Source organism: Drosophila miranda (assembly GCF_003369915.1).
Source record: "Drosophila miranda strain MSH22 chromosome Y unlocalized genomic scaffold, D.miranda_PacBio2.1 Contig_Y5_pilon, whole genome shotgun sequence".
In the NCBI taxonomy this organism is placed as follows: Eukaryota; Metazoa; Arthropoda; class Insecta; order Diptera; family Drosophilidae; genus Drosophila; species Drosophila miranda.
The window spans coordinates 444,334-463,325 of record NW_022881647.1 but is presented as its reverse complement, the minus strand read 5'-3'; the positions used below and the strand labels follow the sequence as shown (position 1 = coordinate 463,325).

The 18,992-nt window shown below is 46.2% G+C and overlaps 1 protein-coding gene and 1 pseudogene across 2 annotated transcripts; one reads left to right on the top strand and one right to left on the bottom strand.

The window, feature by feature from the left end:
- LOC117195066 overlaps positions 1–14,845 on the top strand; it is a 44,341-nt pseudogene extending 29,496 nt beyond the window's left edge.
- Positions 14,846–16,283: 1,438 nt separating this feature from the next.
- Positions 16,284–18,963, bottom strand: LOC108160208. 2 transcript variants are annotated; one of them, XM_033399736.1, is made up of 3 exons: positions 18,027–18,122; positions 17,690–17,935; positions 16,630–17,474 (listed from the first exon to the last, which is right to left on the bottom strand). In XM_033399736.1, the coding sequence occupies exons 2-3, from the start codon at positions 17,925–17,927 to the stop codon at positions 16,882–16,884; spliced, it is 831 nt and encodes a 276-aa protein (XP_033255627.1). In that variant the 5' UTR covers positions 17,928–17,935; positions 18,027–18,122; the 3' UTR covers positions 16,630–16,881. The 2 variants fall into 2 exon arrangements, with proteins under 2 accessions (XP_017149540.2, XP_033255627.1); XM_017294051.2 differs by lacking the exons at positions 17,690–17,935; positions 18,027–18,122 and adding an exon at positions 18,613–18,963 and having other exon boundaries at positions 16,284–17,474.
- Positions 18,964–18,992: the final 29 nt, after the last annotated feature.

Here is an 18,992-nt window from a genome sequence, read left to right as displayed (position 1 = left end):
GCGTTTTTAGCTTTATCGTATCTTTAAAAATGTGGATGCCACAGATTTTCGTCCTTTGTGGGGGCGGAAGTGGGCGGGGCGAAGTTTTGAAATATTTTTGTAGCAGTGACATATCACAGAAGTCTGGATACAAAACATCGTTGCTCTAGCTCTTATAGTCTTTGAGCACTAGGCGCTGAAGGGGACGGACGGACGGACGGACGGACGGACGGACGGACGGACGGACAGACGGACGGACGGACAGACGGAAAGACAGACAGGGCTCAATCGTCTCGGCTATTGATGCTGATCAAGAATATATATACTTTATGGGGTCGGAAACGATTCCTTCTGGACGTTACACACATCCACTTTTACCACAAATCTAATATACCCCAATACTCATTTTGAGTATCGGGTATAAAAAACACAATGCGAATCTCCGTTGAATTTGTTCAACTTGTTCTTTTGCCTTTCTATGTACACACATACACTAATGAGTCTATGTCATTTTTTTAGCACTGCTTTTCACTAAGCACCAAACAATGTTTATTGTTTCTCACTGTTTCTGTTTTATACTGTTTCTGGGTGAATTGGTGTCTGGGCCCATAACCTGTTAAAGTTATTTTATTTGTAAGACAGCAGAAGATCAGTATACAGAATTATATGTGCTTCCGAGTAACATACGCAAGAGACAGACGCCGAAAGAAGAATATCGATATGAGAACATCGATATGAGAACATCGATATGAGAACATCGATATGCAGCAGGGCACATGCGCAGTGTTGTTAGAGATCAATATCTAATTATCGTGGTGGTCACTTTGAACAGACATATCACAGAAGTCTGGATCAGAAACATCGTTGCTCTAGCTCTTATAGTCTTTGAGTACTAGGCGCTGAAGGGGACGGACAGACGGACGGACGGACAGACGGACGGAGGGACAGACAGACATGGCTCAATCGACTCGGCTATTGATGCTGATCAAGAATATATATACTTTATAGGGTAGGAAACGATTTCTTCTGGACGTTACACACATCCACTTTTACCACAAATCTAATATACCCCAATACTCATTTTGAGTATCGGGTATAATTACACAGCTTTAGCCAGTGCATTCCCCCTCCCTGCCGGCAGCCCCCCGTCCACCGTACATCCTGCTGGCCGGCCATCTTTTATTATTTCGAATTGGCACCCAGTTTTTATGTTTGCGTAGCATTATCAAAAACAAGGCGACAACGCACCCAACGCCAAAGACACACACACACGGCACAGGGGTTGCAGACGCTCTCCCTTCCCCATGGTGGCACAGGGACGAGGGGGAGAGATGGCGTCGTCTTCTTTATCGTTTTGGCTTTTCGCCCATTTCAGTCATCCATGTTTATGTTATATGACCCGGCCAGTGCCAGAGCCAGGACAGGTCCAAGCCAAAAATGCCACCCCCCAAAAAAGGATGACCCTCATCCAGCCGCCCCTTAAGGCCAGCCCAGAGGCTGTGCAGTCAAAAATTTACGCAGCCATTGAGCCCGATATAGATATACCCAGACATAGACACAGATATAGATACGAGGGGGAACGTTGTGAGTTGCTACGGACACCGCAACTCTACAGTTATACCCGATACTAAGTCAGTATGGCTCTCCTCCGGCAGATGCCGCTAATATTAAACGACACGACAAGGAGTGCGTGCGAGAGAGACAGAAAATCAGTCTGAGCGTGACGTCGGGCGCTGCGTAGCCACTGAAAATTGATTTCTTGCTTTTGGCTACAAAAATGATTCGATCTGATCCAGATTCAGCAATCTGATAGATATGGTCATTATCTATGATTCTGCGTTTTTAGTTTTCTTGAATGTACAATATTGTGGATGCAAGAGATTTTCGTCTTTTGTGGGAGCGGAAGGGGGTGGGGCGAAATTCTGAGATATACGTTTTTTAGTGAGATCTAACAGAAGTGCGGATACCAAGTTTGGTTACTCTAGCCTTAATAGTCTCTGAGATTTGTGGATGCCCCAGATTTTCGTCCTTTGCGGGGGCGGAAGGGGGTGTGGCGAAATTTGGACACGAAACGGTCAAGGTCCGATATCACAGGAGTGTGGATACCAAATTTGGTTGCTCTGGCTCTTAAAGGTTCTGAGATCCTTGAACTCATATTTTGCAATTGGCAAAACCGACCATGAAACCTGTGTGTTAGAGAGAGACAGAGCGAGAAAGAATGAAATTGTTTTCTTGATTCTGGCTATAATAATTATACGATCTGGTTGAGATCTTACATTCTAAAACATATAATCATCCTCTACGATTCTGCGTTTTTGGTTTTATCGTATCTTTAAAAATGTGGATGCCACAGATTTTCGTCCTTTGTGGGGCGGAAGTGGGCGGGGCGAAGTTTTGAAATATTTTTGTAGCAGTGACATATCACAGAAGTCTGTATACAAAACATCGTTGCTCTAGCTCTTATAGTCTTTGAGCACTAGGCGCTGAAGGGGACGGACGGACGGACGGACGGACGGACGGACGGACAGACGGACAGACAGACAGGGCTCAATCGACTCGGCTATTGATGCTGATCAAGAATATATATACTTTATGGGGGCGGAAACGATTCCTTCTGGACGTTACACACATCCACTTTTACCACAAATCGAATAAACTGCAATACTCATTTTGAGTATCGGGTATAAAAATGGAAGCTTTCAAATCTATTTCGTTTGAGTATGAATCGGCCTTCTTTTACTCTTGTATCTCTTTATTCTACTTTAAATATCTTATAAATTCCCTGCATATCCCCTGAATATGAAATTAAAGTGAATTGTCATATAAACTCATTTGTGATTTTTCTGCTTCCACAGCCGCTGCTGTGATAAGAAGAGCTGTGGCAACCGCAACGAGACGCCATCGGACCCCGTCATTATTGATCGGTAAGTAGCCATAGTTCATGTAGCCATCCAGGACCGGCTCCGGCTCCAGCTCCTCTGCCACACAAAAGATGACATTTTAAGCTGCTTTTCATCATCGTCGCTGGCTCTTTTTATTTTTGTCAGCCCTGTTTTGTGAGAGCCACAGCCAGAGCCAGAGCTCTGTGCATGCGTATCGTTGATTTATTGGCATTATTATCAGCTGCAATATAAAACATGATGCGGCAGACATGCAAAGGGAGAGAGGAAGGGGTATGGCAGGAGGCAGGAGCTGGAGTCGTCCCTGAAATGGAAATGTGGCTGCAGCAGCACAGAGTCAAAGGAGCACAGAGACTCAAACAAACAAAAATTCATCAAAATGTGAAGAGCAAATTCTATTTTCATAAATTTGTAAATTGAGACGATTTCGCGGCAATCCGACACCCCCTTTCGAGGCACTTCCCTGCCGGTGGAACGGCATGCCACCCAACCCTCAAGTGGCTGTCGCGTGTCAGGCGAATTATTTTAATTAATTGCATGCACATCCTTGTGGCAGCCACGCCTCCTCCTCTGACGAGGAGTGCTGCTGCCTGGGAGTGCGTCGCCTCTAATTGGCTTCGGAAATATTGTTATTGGAAAGGAAATTAGGAAAAACAAAAATGTACAACAAATTGTTATGGGAACTTGGGATTAAACAGAAGGAGGGGCCACAGAAGGTAGGGCAATGAAGGGCTATAGATCTATAGCTTTTCTTACGAATAAAACAGTTCAAATATGTATCTGCATTCATTCACATCTTATCTTTCTAGTCCGGTAATTCAACGTGCTCCTAAAACGAACCCCATTGATTGCGAGTGGAATTATCTTACGCCTTCATTGGGCATCGCATCCCCCTTTGCCCTAGCCGCCTCACCTCATTGAGTTGTTAAGCAATTTTCCAGCGGGTCCCCAGGCCCCATTAAAGTGTACCACACCTGATGCAGATGATAAACATCTCGATCGATCTCCCTAACCATCGGTCCGTGTGATTCCATGTAAAGAGGACGCGACGGGCATCATTGGTGGTCTGTCCTCCGCCGATGGGTGTCCAAAAGTAATTGCCTAAAGGGCACATTTGAGTACCCCGCTACCCCTACCCCTACCCCTACCCCTCCCCAGTTGGCAGATCTTGAGGACTGCCCAGAGAGGTGTTCTCCGAACCGAGACGAGATGCCAGCTCGAGTAGGGCACGAGAGTCTGCTTAATGATTCTATTATTAATGTGGCTAGAAAAAGTGTCTATGACCGGCAACTGGTTGGCCGGCAATCAGGCCATAATTGGTGTCATAATTAAATTTAATTGATTGCCTCCCCGGACTCCGCCTCCCTTCCCCGCCTCTCGAGTACGAGTATCAGTTTGCAAATTAGGAGTGGCCAGCCCAAGTGGAAGCTGCAGAAAAACCAAACCGAACTCGAGCCAACAAAAACTCTTGCTTCACAGACACCGAGATACTTGGATACTCGGATATTGAGATATATAGATACGAGTAGAAGTGATCTCGGCGAGATCAGAGATCGCTTATGATCTTGTTAAAATTGCTTTGCGTGGCAACGTGTGCTCCAGAATGGAACCAAATGGATCCAATGGATGCCAATGTCATCCGTTGGAAAAACAGTTACACTCACAACTGAGCCACCGCTGGGCCCACTAGATCGGATCAGATCGGATCTGACCGGGTCGGGTCTCTCCTCCACGTGCCCAGGTGCGACACTTTGCGCTTTACGATTATTAATTCATTTCTTCACTATTTATTTGGCTTGTTAGCCGGCCTGAAGAGGCACATCAAATTGGTTAATCCCGCCAAGAGATGGCACCGTGAGGCTACAAGAAGAAAGAAAAGGATGGATCTTTAATGGAAGTTTTAGAACTCCTCCATGTAATATCCCTTGATGATGATCTAAGCTTTCTCTTCTCTATCTACCTGTCTCTTTTTGACACAACCCTTTCCCCTGCATTGATTGCTAACATTCAAAGGCATAATCCACATGTAGGTGGCAGATCTCTTTCCACAAACCACGTACTGTGTCACGCTGCCATTTCTAGTACTCTCTCGCTGCACATGTCGCATTTGTCAGGTCGGGCTGTAACTTTTGTCGGCATTCCACAAGCCGGAGAGGAGGCTGAAACTGTGGCTGTGCCACAGGCTGCAGCAGGACACAGGCGCATATCAATCACTAGCTGAGAACACTCCCAGCTCCAATCAGCTTAAAAGGCGGCATGGATCAGTCAAACCAGCCATAAACCATCGCCGAACCACCCTCAATCGCCAAGCACCACTCGCCACTCCACTCTCCCACTCCCCATCGTGGGCCAGAGGCCCCATTGATATGCCAGTAGATCATGCCGCCAGCAGAAAGACAAAGACTCCCGAATAATCTATGTGTTCGCAACTAAATTTTGCAAGGCCCCACAGGAGAGGAGTGGCAGAGGAGCAGCCAGAGTCGAAGGAACAGAAGGCAGCAGCAGCAGAGCAGCCTTAAAGCGTTATCTCTGCCGGAGGTCCAGCACATTTTGCCACTCAAGCAAGCGTTCACCTCGCACTGTCTCTATGTCTCTCTGTCCCGCTCCCGCTCGCTCTCCTGGTCTACCCTCTTTGGGAAACTTTGTCAGCAGCGCGCAACAATTGGAACTGATTGAAAATTCCGCAACGGGGTAGCCTCCAGCGGGGAGGGCAAGGGATTGCTGGGGACATGCTTGCATTTCAAAGTGGTTGACGAAAGCCAAAAACTGATACGATATGACAAGAGCAGCAACAGAAGCAGTAGCCAGGAGGGGGAGACGGGGAGGGCAGTCGCTGCTATCCAGTAGAAGTCGGACAACAGCACCTCAATTCCAACTTGGACTCGCTCTCTATGGCTGTCCCGCTCGCGCAAGCTCTCTTCCTGCTTCGTAACAGACGGCTGACTGACGTTCGAACGTGTGCCGTGAGAGTAGGAGCAACTGAGACTGCAACGGCGACAGCGACAGCGACTGCGACTTCACTACTCTGCTCTGTTCTCCTCAGCTCTGCTCTGCTTGGAGATCTGCGCACATGTTTTATTGATGAATCTCTGTTATTCATGCAAGCTATCTGCCGATGGTGCAGGAGAAGGACAATGCCCAGCGGCACAGTGGGCCAAGTTCTGCCAAATAAGTATAACAATTATGTGACATTTTACAGCGCATACAACTGATATTCCCCGTATGTAAGTGAAATTTTCGGTTATTATGTTTCATGTACTTGATTTCCTCCCACCCGTCCCACTGTGCAATAGATCGCCGTGGATTTGCAATTACCGAGGGCAGGTGAGGAGGGCTTGCTTTGTTGACCGCTTTGTCTCGGTTGAGCTCTCTCCCTCTTTCGCTCTTCCGCACTTGCTCTCTTTCTGCTACCTCCTTTATTTATGATTTGCGCGGACGCACTCGCTCTCGAGCATTGTCTTCGCGTTTCGTTTTTGTTGTTGCTATCCCTATGTTGGTATGCACTTCGTGTGTGTTCCATAAATAAGTGAATTTAAAGCTCACTTCGGCGGTGGTCGGCAGCGATCTCGTACTTGGTCGTTGCTCTTGTTCTGCTTGTTGGCGAGTTATTCGTGTTGTTGGTTCTGCGACATGTTCCACGTTTTTGTCACACATTTTTGACGGGACGCAGACCGTGTGTTCCCTGTGTGTTTCCCTCTCTGTTCTGTTCTGTGTTCGATTTGCTGGAAATCATTTTTTGTTTCGCTTCTTTTTTGGGTTTTGCCTCACCATCTGGCGTATGCGTAATGACGTGAATGATATTGACAGGCATGCAATTGGCCTTGTTATCGGCGAGGGCCATTAAAATTGTTATCGCGTGACCGACGCCCGCGTTCGACTTTTTAATTTGAGTAAATTGTGTTCTCCCCGCTACCACCCGCTATCGCAATCATCGCAATGAAAGAACAGCAACAGCCACTCAAACACCCATCTGCATGGCCAAGCAAACTGTAACAGTACAAAAAGTCGAGCTTTGTGCGCCGAAGCTTTTGATACCCTTCGAGACAGATTGTGCAGAAGATCAAATCTTATAGGGCTTTCCAAATTTATTCCTACAAACATACATATGTATGTATGTATGTGTTGTTCAAGTCGCAATACTCTCTGAAAGCGTATCAAAAACACAAAGAGCGAAAGGGAGACTGGCAAAAAGCTCTCAAGCGAACAATCGAAAATTTGCCACTCTTGCATTTATCTACGTCATTGGCATTTTCTTCGCCTTATTTCAATTTTCTATATTGTCCGCCATCGTCCACCAAATAAACTAAGTGCCAACTCCCTACCCGCCCACTTCATGTCACACACCCACTCCCCCTGCCGCCGCCCGCTGTACAACCAATAGAATTGACATTTTGTGGTGTTCAATATGCAAAAAACTCGCAGCGACATTTTTTTAACACTGGAGGGCAGGCAAAACATTTCCACCAAAGCATACCCGCCTCTATGTACAGACAGTACATATATCCTGTCATTTAATATAGGAATAAATATATATTTAATAGCAGTAAATGGTATTTTCTTATAGATATCCTTTGGCTAATCACAGCCATGTCCTGGCCCAATATTCCGCAACACGTCTGTGCCGGGCCTTGGCTGCGTGAGGCGAACAAATGTTTTGGCCCATGCCGTTCATTGCATGCCTTGATAATCGGGCAATCGCGCTAAAAATGATGACAAAACTGCAGCTAGTTGTTGGCTACAGTTTTTAATTTTCTAAATGCATTCCACCTGGCCGGGGGAAGGGTGGCGATCCAGAGTGGCGGGAGTCAGCCCCGTTTTGGCCTGGATGAGCGACGGGTGTGAGGTGAGGCACCGCCAGAGGACGTTTTGTCCTGCTCAAATATTCAAAGCGACGCAAAAAAAGGAGCAAACGAAGGTAGGGCAGCATTTTGACGGCATTTGCGGTCGGTTGGTCAGCCATCGACAGTCGTCCCCCCCCCAACCCCCATGAAATATTGGGCAGACAACGCAGACAGCGACCGGCAGGGGGATCCCATAACAGTTAATTATCGATGGAGATGGTGGAACCGTCTCATATTTCTGCATTTTTATCGCAGTCAGACAGCCCACATCCTCTGCAGATACAGATACTTATATATGTGTGTGCCTAGACCCTTGCGATTATCTTTGAAGTGGAAACAATTGAGTTTGAACTGCACTTGATTTGCACCTCGTAAATCAACGGAATTGGAAATGGAAGTGGAAATGGAAATAGAAAATGGAATTCACATTGAATTTTTGCATTTCAAAGAACGCCTTGCCACGAAAATTGGCATATTCGTAGTCGACTGACTGTCTATTGAAATTGAATTATTAATGCAAATTTGCCACGCTTCACTCTTTCAATTGGCACGGGAAATTTTTGGCAGGTACAATTTGGCCTGCCTCCCGGGAAATGCAGTTTATTAAATCATAAATACGTAGGTACATTTTCAAATGGTTCAACAAATTGCAACAAAGTTAACGAAATTTAAAGAAAGGGAGATTCAAATGTTTAGGAAATTCTATAACTAGAGCTCTCGAACTCTGCTTCGAACCCTTGAACCCTCGAAATGAATTAACCATCTCGGATGATGTGCATAATTGAAGGAACCGCCAGGAGGACATATGGATTTAAAATGCACAGATCCTAGGTATATGGAGTGCCCACTGCCCGCCTTCCTTCCTTCCTTCCATCCCGCCACCCATTGTCATCATCTAGATACGTCGCCGTTTGGGTCTTTGTCTCATTTTGGGGATGTGCTCCTCTATGTTTGTGTGTGATTCCGTTAGCCGTTTCCTTGGGCATTTACCCCCGTTGCATAATTAATGGGATTAAAAGCGTTAACTGACATTCAACACACACACACACACACACACGCAGAATAGTTGGCATAATTTGAGCATTTCAATGAGGTCGATAATTTGATGGTTCAAAGGTTACGGGTAACTGCTAACGAAATGGGGGAAAGCACACACACACACACGCACACACACACACACACACACACATCCAAGTAAACAGCAGCAGCCTTTTTAGCCGCAAAGATACATTTGTATCTTTGTGCGTGCGTCTGCTGCTAGCTACTTTTATCGATGTCTGATATCCACGTGTCTGTGTGTGTGTGTGTGTGCGTGTGTCCAATATAATCAGTTTAAAGATGAAGAAATCCCAAAAACAACAAGCTGCTCTTTCTACCCCAAAACAACAACAAGAAATAACAACAACAACAACAGCAAAAGCAAGAACATTCGAAAGGTATTTCCCGGGTCCCAACGGCATGACATTGAATCCCAAAGCAACCCCAAAACAAAAACACACACAAACGCACAGAAAGAGAGAGAGAGAGAGGAGCTTCATTCACTGAAATGAAATGAACATGTCGAGGCCGTTAAAAAAGCTCACTTATAAGAAAACCACTCACTTTCGCTCTCTGTGCTCTCCCGCTCGAAGCGAAAGTGTTTTCAACAAGTTCTCTTCCGGCAAAAAGGATAAAGCCAAGGCTGCAGACAGAACACAAAACGAACAAGCAACAAAGCCTCGAGAAGAAGTCGAGGAAGGACTTCCAACTCCAATTCCAATTCCACTTCCAAGCCCACCGAAAAAGTCTATTATAATACAAAGAAAGCGGGCAAGAAGCCAAAGAAGATGTGAAAAAATAACACAGTTGGGAAGGGGGGTTTTTTTCGGTGGTGGGGGGCTTTGGCAGGAGAGGAGCTGTGGTGCTGCTGGGGCGCTGCGAAGCGTGGAGCGTTAAGCCGAGAAAGAGCATAAATAAATAATGCCGACACAACAATAGAAAGCACCACCAGAAACAGCAACAAAAGCAGCAACAAAATGGAGACGGCCATGTTTTTGTGTGAATTTCTCTCGCTCTCTTCATTTGTGTGTGTGTGTGTGTGTTTTGGTGGAGCAAATGCCAAAAGGCATAGAAATGTCGCGAAAGTAAGTTTTCGCATTATTTTAGGCCTGCCGCCACCCCCAAATGGCTATCCCACCTAGAACTTTAGATCCTTTAGGGTATCAAAGCTGTCGGCACCCAAAAGCTACCTTTTCCATCCTGTTGTTGTTTTTGCTGCCGCTGTTGTTGGTGTTTGCCGGCGTGCGCCAAAAACGCTCTCGGCTCCTCACGGGCCTGTTCACGCTGTTGCATGATAACGTCAGCGACAACATCCGAGAGCCGCCAAAGAGCCAAGAGAGAAAGTGGGGAGACCAGCCGAGAGGAGGCAGGTAAAGCGATTTATGCTCTCTGGAAATTCATCATTAAATTTGTGCGAGTTTTTGTTGGCGATACCAGAGCGATGAGGCCCCGTTGTTGTTTTTGCTGCTTCGCAAATTTACAGTTAATCGTTCCGCCTCCCCGGCACCAGTGTTTGCCTCCTGGCCATAAAGAAAAGCCTTAACTTTTGGATAAAGATATTTCGAATTTATTTCAATTGTCTGTGCCTCGAATCCTGTGGATGGCATGGGGTGTGGGGCCCAAAAGGTTATCGGCTGTGAGATGGATTTGTGGGTGTTACGGGAACTATAAAGTTGGTTGAGATGGCAAATCATTTGAGTTTGCTTAGATAATGATGCGAGGGGAGTAATTTTTAAAGTGTTACAACTAATTTTAGTGGATGGTGAAGCCTGAAGGATAAGTAGAAAGGTTATTTCTAGTATTATTCCCATCCTAACACTTCCACGTCTTTAAAAAACTGCCTTCCTCTGCTCCAAAGCATTGATTCGGCAAATAGAAGGACTGTCCACCCACTTAAAAACAGGAAAATCTCCACCCAATCGAATTTTTGTCTCGGGAAGGCCTTTACCTCCAGATATGAATGACCAATTATGCACTTCGTTGGCTCTACGTGCCTGAGCTGCCAATAGACCCGCCATAATAGAGCGGAACATCCACATAAGCGCCATCGGGGGTGGATGGTGGGTGGATGGGGCTGCCCCCGAGGTGAGCCTCTGTCATGTGCGAGCATTTGATGATGCGTAGCTTTTCATTAAATGAAAATTTCGCGTTGCTGGCAAAACAAAGGACAAGAACGAGGCCAAAAGAGCAAACTTTGTTGCCGCCGAAGGAAAGCAGCCCCAAGATGGAGGACACTTTGATTTATTGGCAGGACGCGACTGGAATTTTTAATTGCCCCAAAGGGAGTGGGAGCCCAGCAGCAAGTCAGGGACTGGTACGAGTGGAATATTCGGGATAGTCAGAGTCTCAGACGCAACTGCAGCGGAAAACGAGCAGAAGACATATGCAAATGGATACCTCAAAGAATGGGGGTGGGGGGAGCGCACTGGCAATTTATGCGTCCTGTCAGGATATTTTGAAAACATTGTAATCCAAGCGTGAGAGGGGCACGGTGGTGCCTGTTCCGAGAAAGTCAATTAGCTGCCCATAAAGATGCAGGGCGATGATGGGTGCTCGTCCTCCATCAAGTGAATGATCCTCCTCAATAGCCACTCGATACGTATTCAAATTTCATTGTTTTCCTCGCTGCAGTTGCATCTGTGAGCGTTTCCACGCTACGCTGTAACTCGATATTGCATCTGACAGATACATGGCTCGCCCTCTCGGGGGATGTGTGTCTGTGTTCTCCCAGTCCCTCAGTCCTCATCGATTCTCTGGTCTGCACATCTGTTTCCCGACTTCGATGAGCGCCGCTCGCGGCCTTTAAGCTACAGAAATTATACAATTCTGATTCTTTATATACGAATTGGTTTAAATTCGCTTATGATTCATTGCGGGGCTGTGTGAATGGAGTCTGGCCTCGGTTTAATTCATTTCCATTACTTTTTTATCAGTTTGAAATTGAAATTCGTTTATTTTTGGGCATATAAATACATTTCATATCGAATTTCGTGTTTGCTGAATGGTTTTTAATGGGCTGAGATAAGCTTGGCTTTTTAGCGCTTATTCGAGTGTGGATTCCCTCCAAAAATTACCCCTGCGATCCTTTCCGACCCCCTCCCACAGAGCACGGACATATGCAGATGCTTCCCCGCTGGTTAATACCTCCTCCGCCCTCATGGCAGCCTCCCAGCTAATTTGTCCAATTTGTCGAGTGAGAAACAACACAAAAAAAAAAAAAGAGAGAAAAATATGATGAAAATTGGTGGGCCACCCGCTGGTACGAAAAGGAAGGAAAATATTATTTGTGCAAATAAAATCAGTGGGGGAGAAGTGAGGGAAGGGAAGGGATGGGATGGGATGGACGATAGGGCCCTATCATGTCGCGCCGCCGGATGCATAAAAGTATTTTCGCCATTTAAATGCGCCACTCACGGGTGTCAATTTCCACCGGGGCACGGATCCCGGGCCAGCCGCAGGACACTCGCCGGCTGTCGGCCCTGCAAGCCACTTATCGCATCCGCAGCCCCGGGCATGGCATCGCATCGATTGGACAACAAGGGGCAACAAGGGGCACGGCACTCGAACTTGCCGCAGGGCCAACATCTGCTTGAAAAACGAGCAAGTGGCACTGGCACTAGCACTAGCAGTGGCAAGTGCGGCTGGGAAGGGGGCAGGCAGCAAAAAGGCGAAACCCGTGATTAGCAGCTCATAAAGCCGCATTCGAAGTCGTCATAAAGAGACTTAATTTGAAGGCAGCACAGCAGCCCGATTGAGAGGAAAAGGGGAGGGGAATACAGCAAAGAACAATCGTAGAAGTTGAGATTTCTTGAATTTCTTTTGCAGTGCCGAGTTTATTGACTAATTTTCCCCCATGAAACTATTCGTTGCTTTCAGGTTCTTCCTCAAGTTCTTCTTGAAGTGCAACCAGAACTGCCTGAAAAACGCGGGCAACCGCGGGACATGCGCAGATTCCAGGTGAGTGGCGATGCCTAACCAAGAATCGATGATGATCGGTGCTAATCGGCGACTCTCTTCGCCCCCTTCTCCCCTTTTGCAGGTGGTCATCTCCACACAGGTGGCCGTGGACGGACCCCTGCTGGCCATCTCCGACAACATGTTCGTGCACAACAACTCGAAGCACGGACGGAGGGCCAAGCGGCTGGACACCACGGAAGGTACAGGCAACATATCACTGTCCATATCCGGTCACCCCTAGCGCCCGACAGTACCTACGATGGTCTGTAGCAAAATTGCAATTATTCCAAACACTTTTTTCGTTTTACGTAGCCAGCCCCGCCACCCCAGCAATCCCCCCCGAAAGACATGCCCCTTTTCATTTTGTTCGTAGCAATTGGCAGATCCAAGAGGAAGGCTTCTTTGGCGGCACCTTACTCATCTCGAAACAATTTGAATCCATTGCAGGTCTCTATCCGCCCTGCCGGTGGCCACGCCCTGCATCAAGGCGATCTCCCGAGCGAGGGCTGGACCACGGGCGGCGCCACAGTCATCATTGTGGGCGACAACTTCTTCGACGGCCTCCAGGTGGTCTTCGGGACGATGCTCGTGTGGAGCGAGCTGATTACCTCGCACGCCATCCGCGTCCAGACCCCGCCCAGGCATATACCGGCGTAGTGGAGGTGACGCTCTCCTACAAGAGCAAGCAGTTCTGCAAGGGATCGCCCGGACGCTTCGTCTATGTCTGTAAGTGGTCGCCACCCTCCTCCTCCAGCCATCCCACGCTCCCCTTCGCCTAGTCCATGCCTAACCTTTCGATCCCTTTCTCGCGCTCCAAGCAGCCCTCAACGAACCCACAATCGACTACGGATTCCAGCGCCTGCAGAAGCTCATTCCGCGCCACCCCGGCGATCCGGAGAAGCTGCAGAAGGAGATCATATTGAAGCGGGCCGCCGACCTGGTCGAGGCCCTCTACTCAATGCCCAGGTAAGACCATCTCTGCCCCGAGTCCCCCGCCCACAGCCTCTCACTCTCTCCCTCTCTGCACCACTTGCGCGCAGCAGATCTCCGGGCGGCTCTACCGGCTTCAACTCCTACGCCGGACAGCTGGCCGTCAGCGTCCAAGACGGCACCGGCCAGTGGACCGAGGACGACTACCAGCGCGCCCAGTCGAGCAGCGTGAGTCCCGCGGCGGCTACTGCAGCAGCGCCTCCACCCCCCACAGCTCGGGCGGCTCCTACGGCGCCTCGGCCACCACAGCGGCGGTAGCAGCCACGGCCAATGGCTATGCGCCCACACCCAACATGGGCACCCTCTCCTCCTCGCCGGGCAGCGTCTTCAACTCCACGTCAAGTAAGTAGACCGCATCCCCCGTAGAACTAAGATCTGAAGGGTGAAGGGAAAGCCATTTGTCAGTTCTACGGATAGAGTAGGAAAAAGATCTAAAGAGAAAAAGAGACGAGAAGGTGTAGAAGGTGTAGAAGGCGTAGAAGTATTTTTTGAAAGAAGGTCTGGATCGAATGAAGCTAAGTACAGTATTGAGTGAGGATAAACCACAAAGGATGAAAGGGATATCTCCTATAAGAATAGAGAAGACACAAAAAAATGTTTCAGAAGAAGTTTTCATAGATATTCATAACTCTGATGTTTCGATAGAACAGATCTTTGTATAGGCGGTTAGCCATTTCTCCTACGATCCATAATCGCTTCAGAGTCCCCAGAACTTTTCTTGAGTTATACCTTTTCCGTTTGTACAAATCTCACATAAATTCCACCCACTCCCACTCCCAATCATCCCCATCCTCATTCACCCAAAAAACAAAGTGAACAAAGTATGCTCAGCAAAAGTGCATTTTCCGCCATTAATTTCAACAGTGTCCACCGTGTCGTCGACGTGGCATCAGGCGTTCGTGCAGCATCATCATGTGGCCGCCGCCCATCCGCACCACTATCCGCATCCCCACCAGCCGTGGCACAATCCGGCCGTGTCAGCAGCCACGGCGGCGGCCTTTTAAGGACCTGCAGGCAGCAGGAGATCATCGAAGAGGCATTGGAGGCGTCCAGGCAGAAGGAGGAGCAGCAGGATTGGGAATGGGAATGGGCTGGAGTAACGACATTCTGTTGAAATTAAATGCCCGCCCACACAGACACCAGCCCCACCAACCCACACAGACAACACACAGCTGGGCAGACACCCACTCTTATCTATCGGCGAGGACGCCCCACAATCTGTGCCTGTGGCTGAGCACCGACAAAACTAAACACTTCCACCTACAAAAAAACACCACAGACAACACACGATTAACGGTATTTATAATTTGCATTATCCCAATATTTCTAATTACGATTAAGAACAAGAACCCCCAAAAATATTCTGATCTACTAAAAACTGTCTCTCTGGTGGGTTTTTAAGATGGGAAAGATCAACGTAGATAAGGAAAAGCTCTCATTTGTATATTCACTCTATTAAATTTTAATCATTTTAACGTTTGCCTAAAGATGGGAAAATTTCTTCTTAGGAAAATCCATATCCCTTAACCTAAACGCAGGCACATACCATACATACATACATCTTTGATAATTCCCAACTAATTGCAATTCAATTTTTGTATTCAACTATTTCTAGGAGTGAGCAGCCTGAGTTTCAATCCCTTCGCAATGCCCACCTGCAACACCCAGGGCTACAGCACCAGCCAGCTGGTGACTTCAACCAAATAATATTACCACTAAATGAGGCTATTGGCAGGCCACCAATAATCCCCTCCCCTCCCCAACCAATCCGGAGTTCCAGATATCCGAAATAAGCAGAAGCTCGAAAGTGCAATAACCAGAAAATAGAGAATGGTTCCAAAATTCAAAAACACTTTATCAATATAGTTGTATATTTTGTCGATTGATTCCCGTTTTTGATTGTGTTTGAATATGCCTCGGCAATAGATATAGATCCATACATATATATAATACCATATCAGAGTAAAGGAAATACATATGAAATCCGGTGGGTCGGCAAGGGCATATCATGCCAGGGGGGGCCCGAAATTTGATTAAACTCTATGTACATATATATACTATATAGCACACCTAAATGAAATATATCATAGCGATCGGATCTGTGAATGGGGAAATTATACCAATTTATATAACCATGATGATTGAAAATTATACGAATGCAGATATACCAAAACAGATGCAATTTTAATTAACCTTTGGACATAACAAAATGCTTGTATACGACGACACCCGTCTGGATATGTACATATCCAGATACCACAAACTTTTGGCAAACATATCGTGCACTTAGTCCTAGCCGTCTATCTCTCGCAAGAAAACAAAACACCAGCCATACATACTTTTTTGTATAATGCTCATCATATCCACAATTTGGAACGAAATTCATTCGGAGGAACACCAAATCATCATAAGATATATGTATACATTTGCTATTCAAGTCAGAGTGTTTGATAAACTACCGATTTGTTGACTAGACTCTAAGCCAACGCCTAAGCCTAAGATATCTGGGTGCATATACAAACATATACATACATATATACGAATAGACACAGACATGGGCATACGAGTACATCATAAGTTTATTTTTTATTAACTGATTTGTAGGAATTTTATTGCAATCTGTATTATAATGTATTGTATGCTTGTACGTCTAGATCTAGATCTAGATCTACACAAGAGCACTGACGAAATCAGTGGGACAAAGCGAGAGGAATCGAATCCATATGCATATTTATAAGAATAGGCATAGACAGACCTTAGCCGCAAATCGATTTTTAAATTATAATATAATACAAAGAAATAATAATTATAATTCTAATCTAGCTACGCTCTCTGTTTTGTAAATCTTAACAAGTTATTTAAATAAAATTTATTTAAAATAAACGTCATACATATTGAAGATGTACTGTACTTTTTCTACCATATCGCTCTTTTGCGTTTCTCTGCCAGATATTTATTTGGATGTTTATTCCTATCGTGAATACAATTTTTACATTAATGCTAAAAGAATAGATGATTAAGTGGATGTACAGAATACATAGTCATAAACTTAGCCTAATCGATTAAATTCAGCTAACCAAAACCTAAACGAGAAAGAACCCATTCAAACAGCTGTCTCTGTTGCTGTTTGGTTGCTTTCGTTTCTTCGACTTCTTGGTAGCTTATACTTAATCTATTCATTCGTCCTTGCCGGAGGTGGCCTCCTCGCTTGTCTCGAAGATAACCTCCTGGATCTTGGTGCGCACATATAGCTTGCGGCTCAGCGACATCTGGCGCATGCTGGGCACAAGGCTCAGGGCGAAGTAGTAGTCGTCGTCCTTACTATGTTCCTCGTGGCTCTGCTGAATGATGTAGCTCAGTTGCTCGCTGACCGTGGTCAGGCGGTCGATGGATGTCTCCAGGTTGTTCTTCAGCTGTTTGGCCGCGTTGGCCGTGTTGGTGTTCGAGGCCACCACAGTGGCCACGACTGGACCACTGCTGATGGTGGCGCGGCTATGGCCGCTGGGGTTTAGCACGGTGACCTTTTCACCAGACTCGAGGGCGACCTCCTCCTCCATAACGTGTATGGGACTGTAGCAGAGCGGATCTTCGTTGTAGATAATGTCCTTGATGTCCTCGCTGATCCCATCATTTTGCTCATACTCCTCCCACTTCTGCGGGAGTGCGCCGGTCTCGGCGACAAACGATGTGGACTGCCTTTCAATCTTCGGCTTGGCCACATGCAAAGGCTCCCGCAGTTGCTTGGCCTTAGTTATTCGCACAGTTTTCTCTGCAATTATATGTATGCGATAGAGTGTTTGTTAATAAGATATGCGATACATTGAATCTCGTCGAAAAACATCAATAGCCACCAAGAGATGGCAGTCCACGATAGTTTACTTTACCCCAAGTCGGCCATAGCGCGCCCAATACTCGATAGCGGGTTCGACCTCCCGCCTAAAATGGTCACTTGCTGATAACTGTGCTGAAGTGATAGTTGTTTACCTTTTTTTAGAATGGGAATAAGACGCCCCTGACGTCTCTGCACGGGATTTACGACCACCTCGTCGCTATGCTTGTGACGCAGATGCGTCCACAAATTTGTGGTATTGTTCCCCTTTAAATTGCTGGCCATGCCACCACGCGATATATTATTTCCGCAATAGCGGCATATCGCAAAGTTTTCGCAGTCCTCGTTGATGTCGTAGTGCTGCCACACATTGCTCACGCGTCCCTTTGGCATCTTTAGATGTTAATTATTTCAGTATCTGATTAATGTGGCTACAGTGCTACGATCAAAATTCCGATCATCCTTGAGATGATTTAAAAAAAAAAAAAAGATGTTAATTATGAATTAATTTGTGAAAAACTAAAATTTTCTCTACAAATGAAATGCCGATTATATTAGCGTTGCTGTCGTGAGTGTTGTCCAATGCTGTACCCATTTTAGTGTTGCGAAACGTAAAAGTATAAGGAAGGAAAACAAAAAAACCAAAAATGAGACCAAAAAAAAAACAAAAAATTGCACTGAATAAATAGCTAAATGCGCTCTATTAGTTGTATTTGCTAAATTTAATTTTACAATAGTCACAAATACATAAGCTGGCACATACTTAAATACAAATACAACCCTGATAATGGGCACTTACAAATTTTGTACATACAATTTGGTTCACTTATGTATGCCAGTATGTATGTACATATGTACGTCTATTAAACCCCAGAAAATTGTTATTTTTATTTGAAACACTTTTATTTGCAAAGAACGGAGATAGGTACATATCGGTCTCAGATTACGGTACTCAGAAGAGGCGGTCTCTGATTCTATCGCGATGGTAATGATCCGTGCCCCATCTATTCCGGGCACGGAGGGCACGCGTGGCAGTGAGGGACGTGACGTGCGTGAATATATCAGATCCTTAACTTACCGTTATTTGAGTTTGAGTGCAAGCACCTGTGCCGGAGTAAGCTTCCAGTGCCTGTCTTTCCACTATAGGATAGCAGATCTCCGCAGGTTTTAAAGCAGGCGTACGGCTCTATTTTGTCGTCGCAGGAGACCAAGTTGAAAAACCTCCAGACGCAGCTCTTTGTATTCCTTGGCTCAACCAATTTACAACGCTTGTCGCCCGACTTGAGGAGGCTCCGGAGCTCCGATTTCTTCTCGACGTGCATTGCAGAAGTTGGATTCACAACAAAACAATCCTAAATAATAAAATTTACACAAATACAAGCAAAGCACGCATGTCACGACATTCAGTCACGCACAAAACAGTGCTGCAAACTGTTGTTGCTTTTCGTCGGTGCAAGT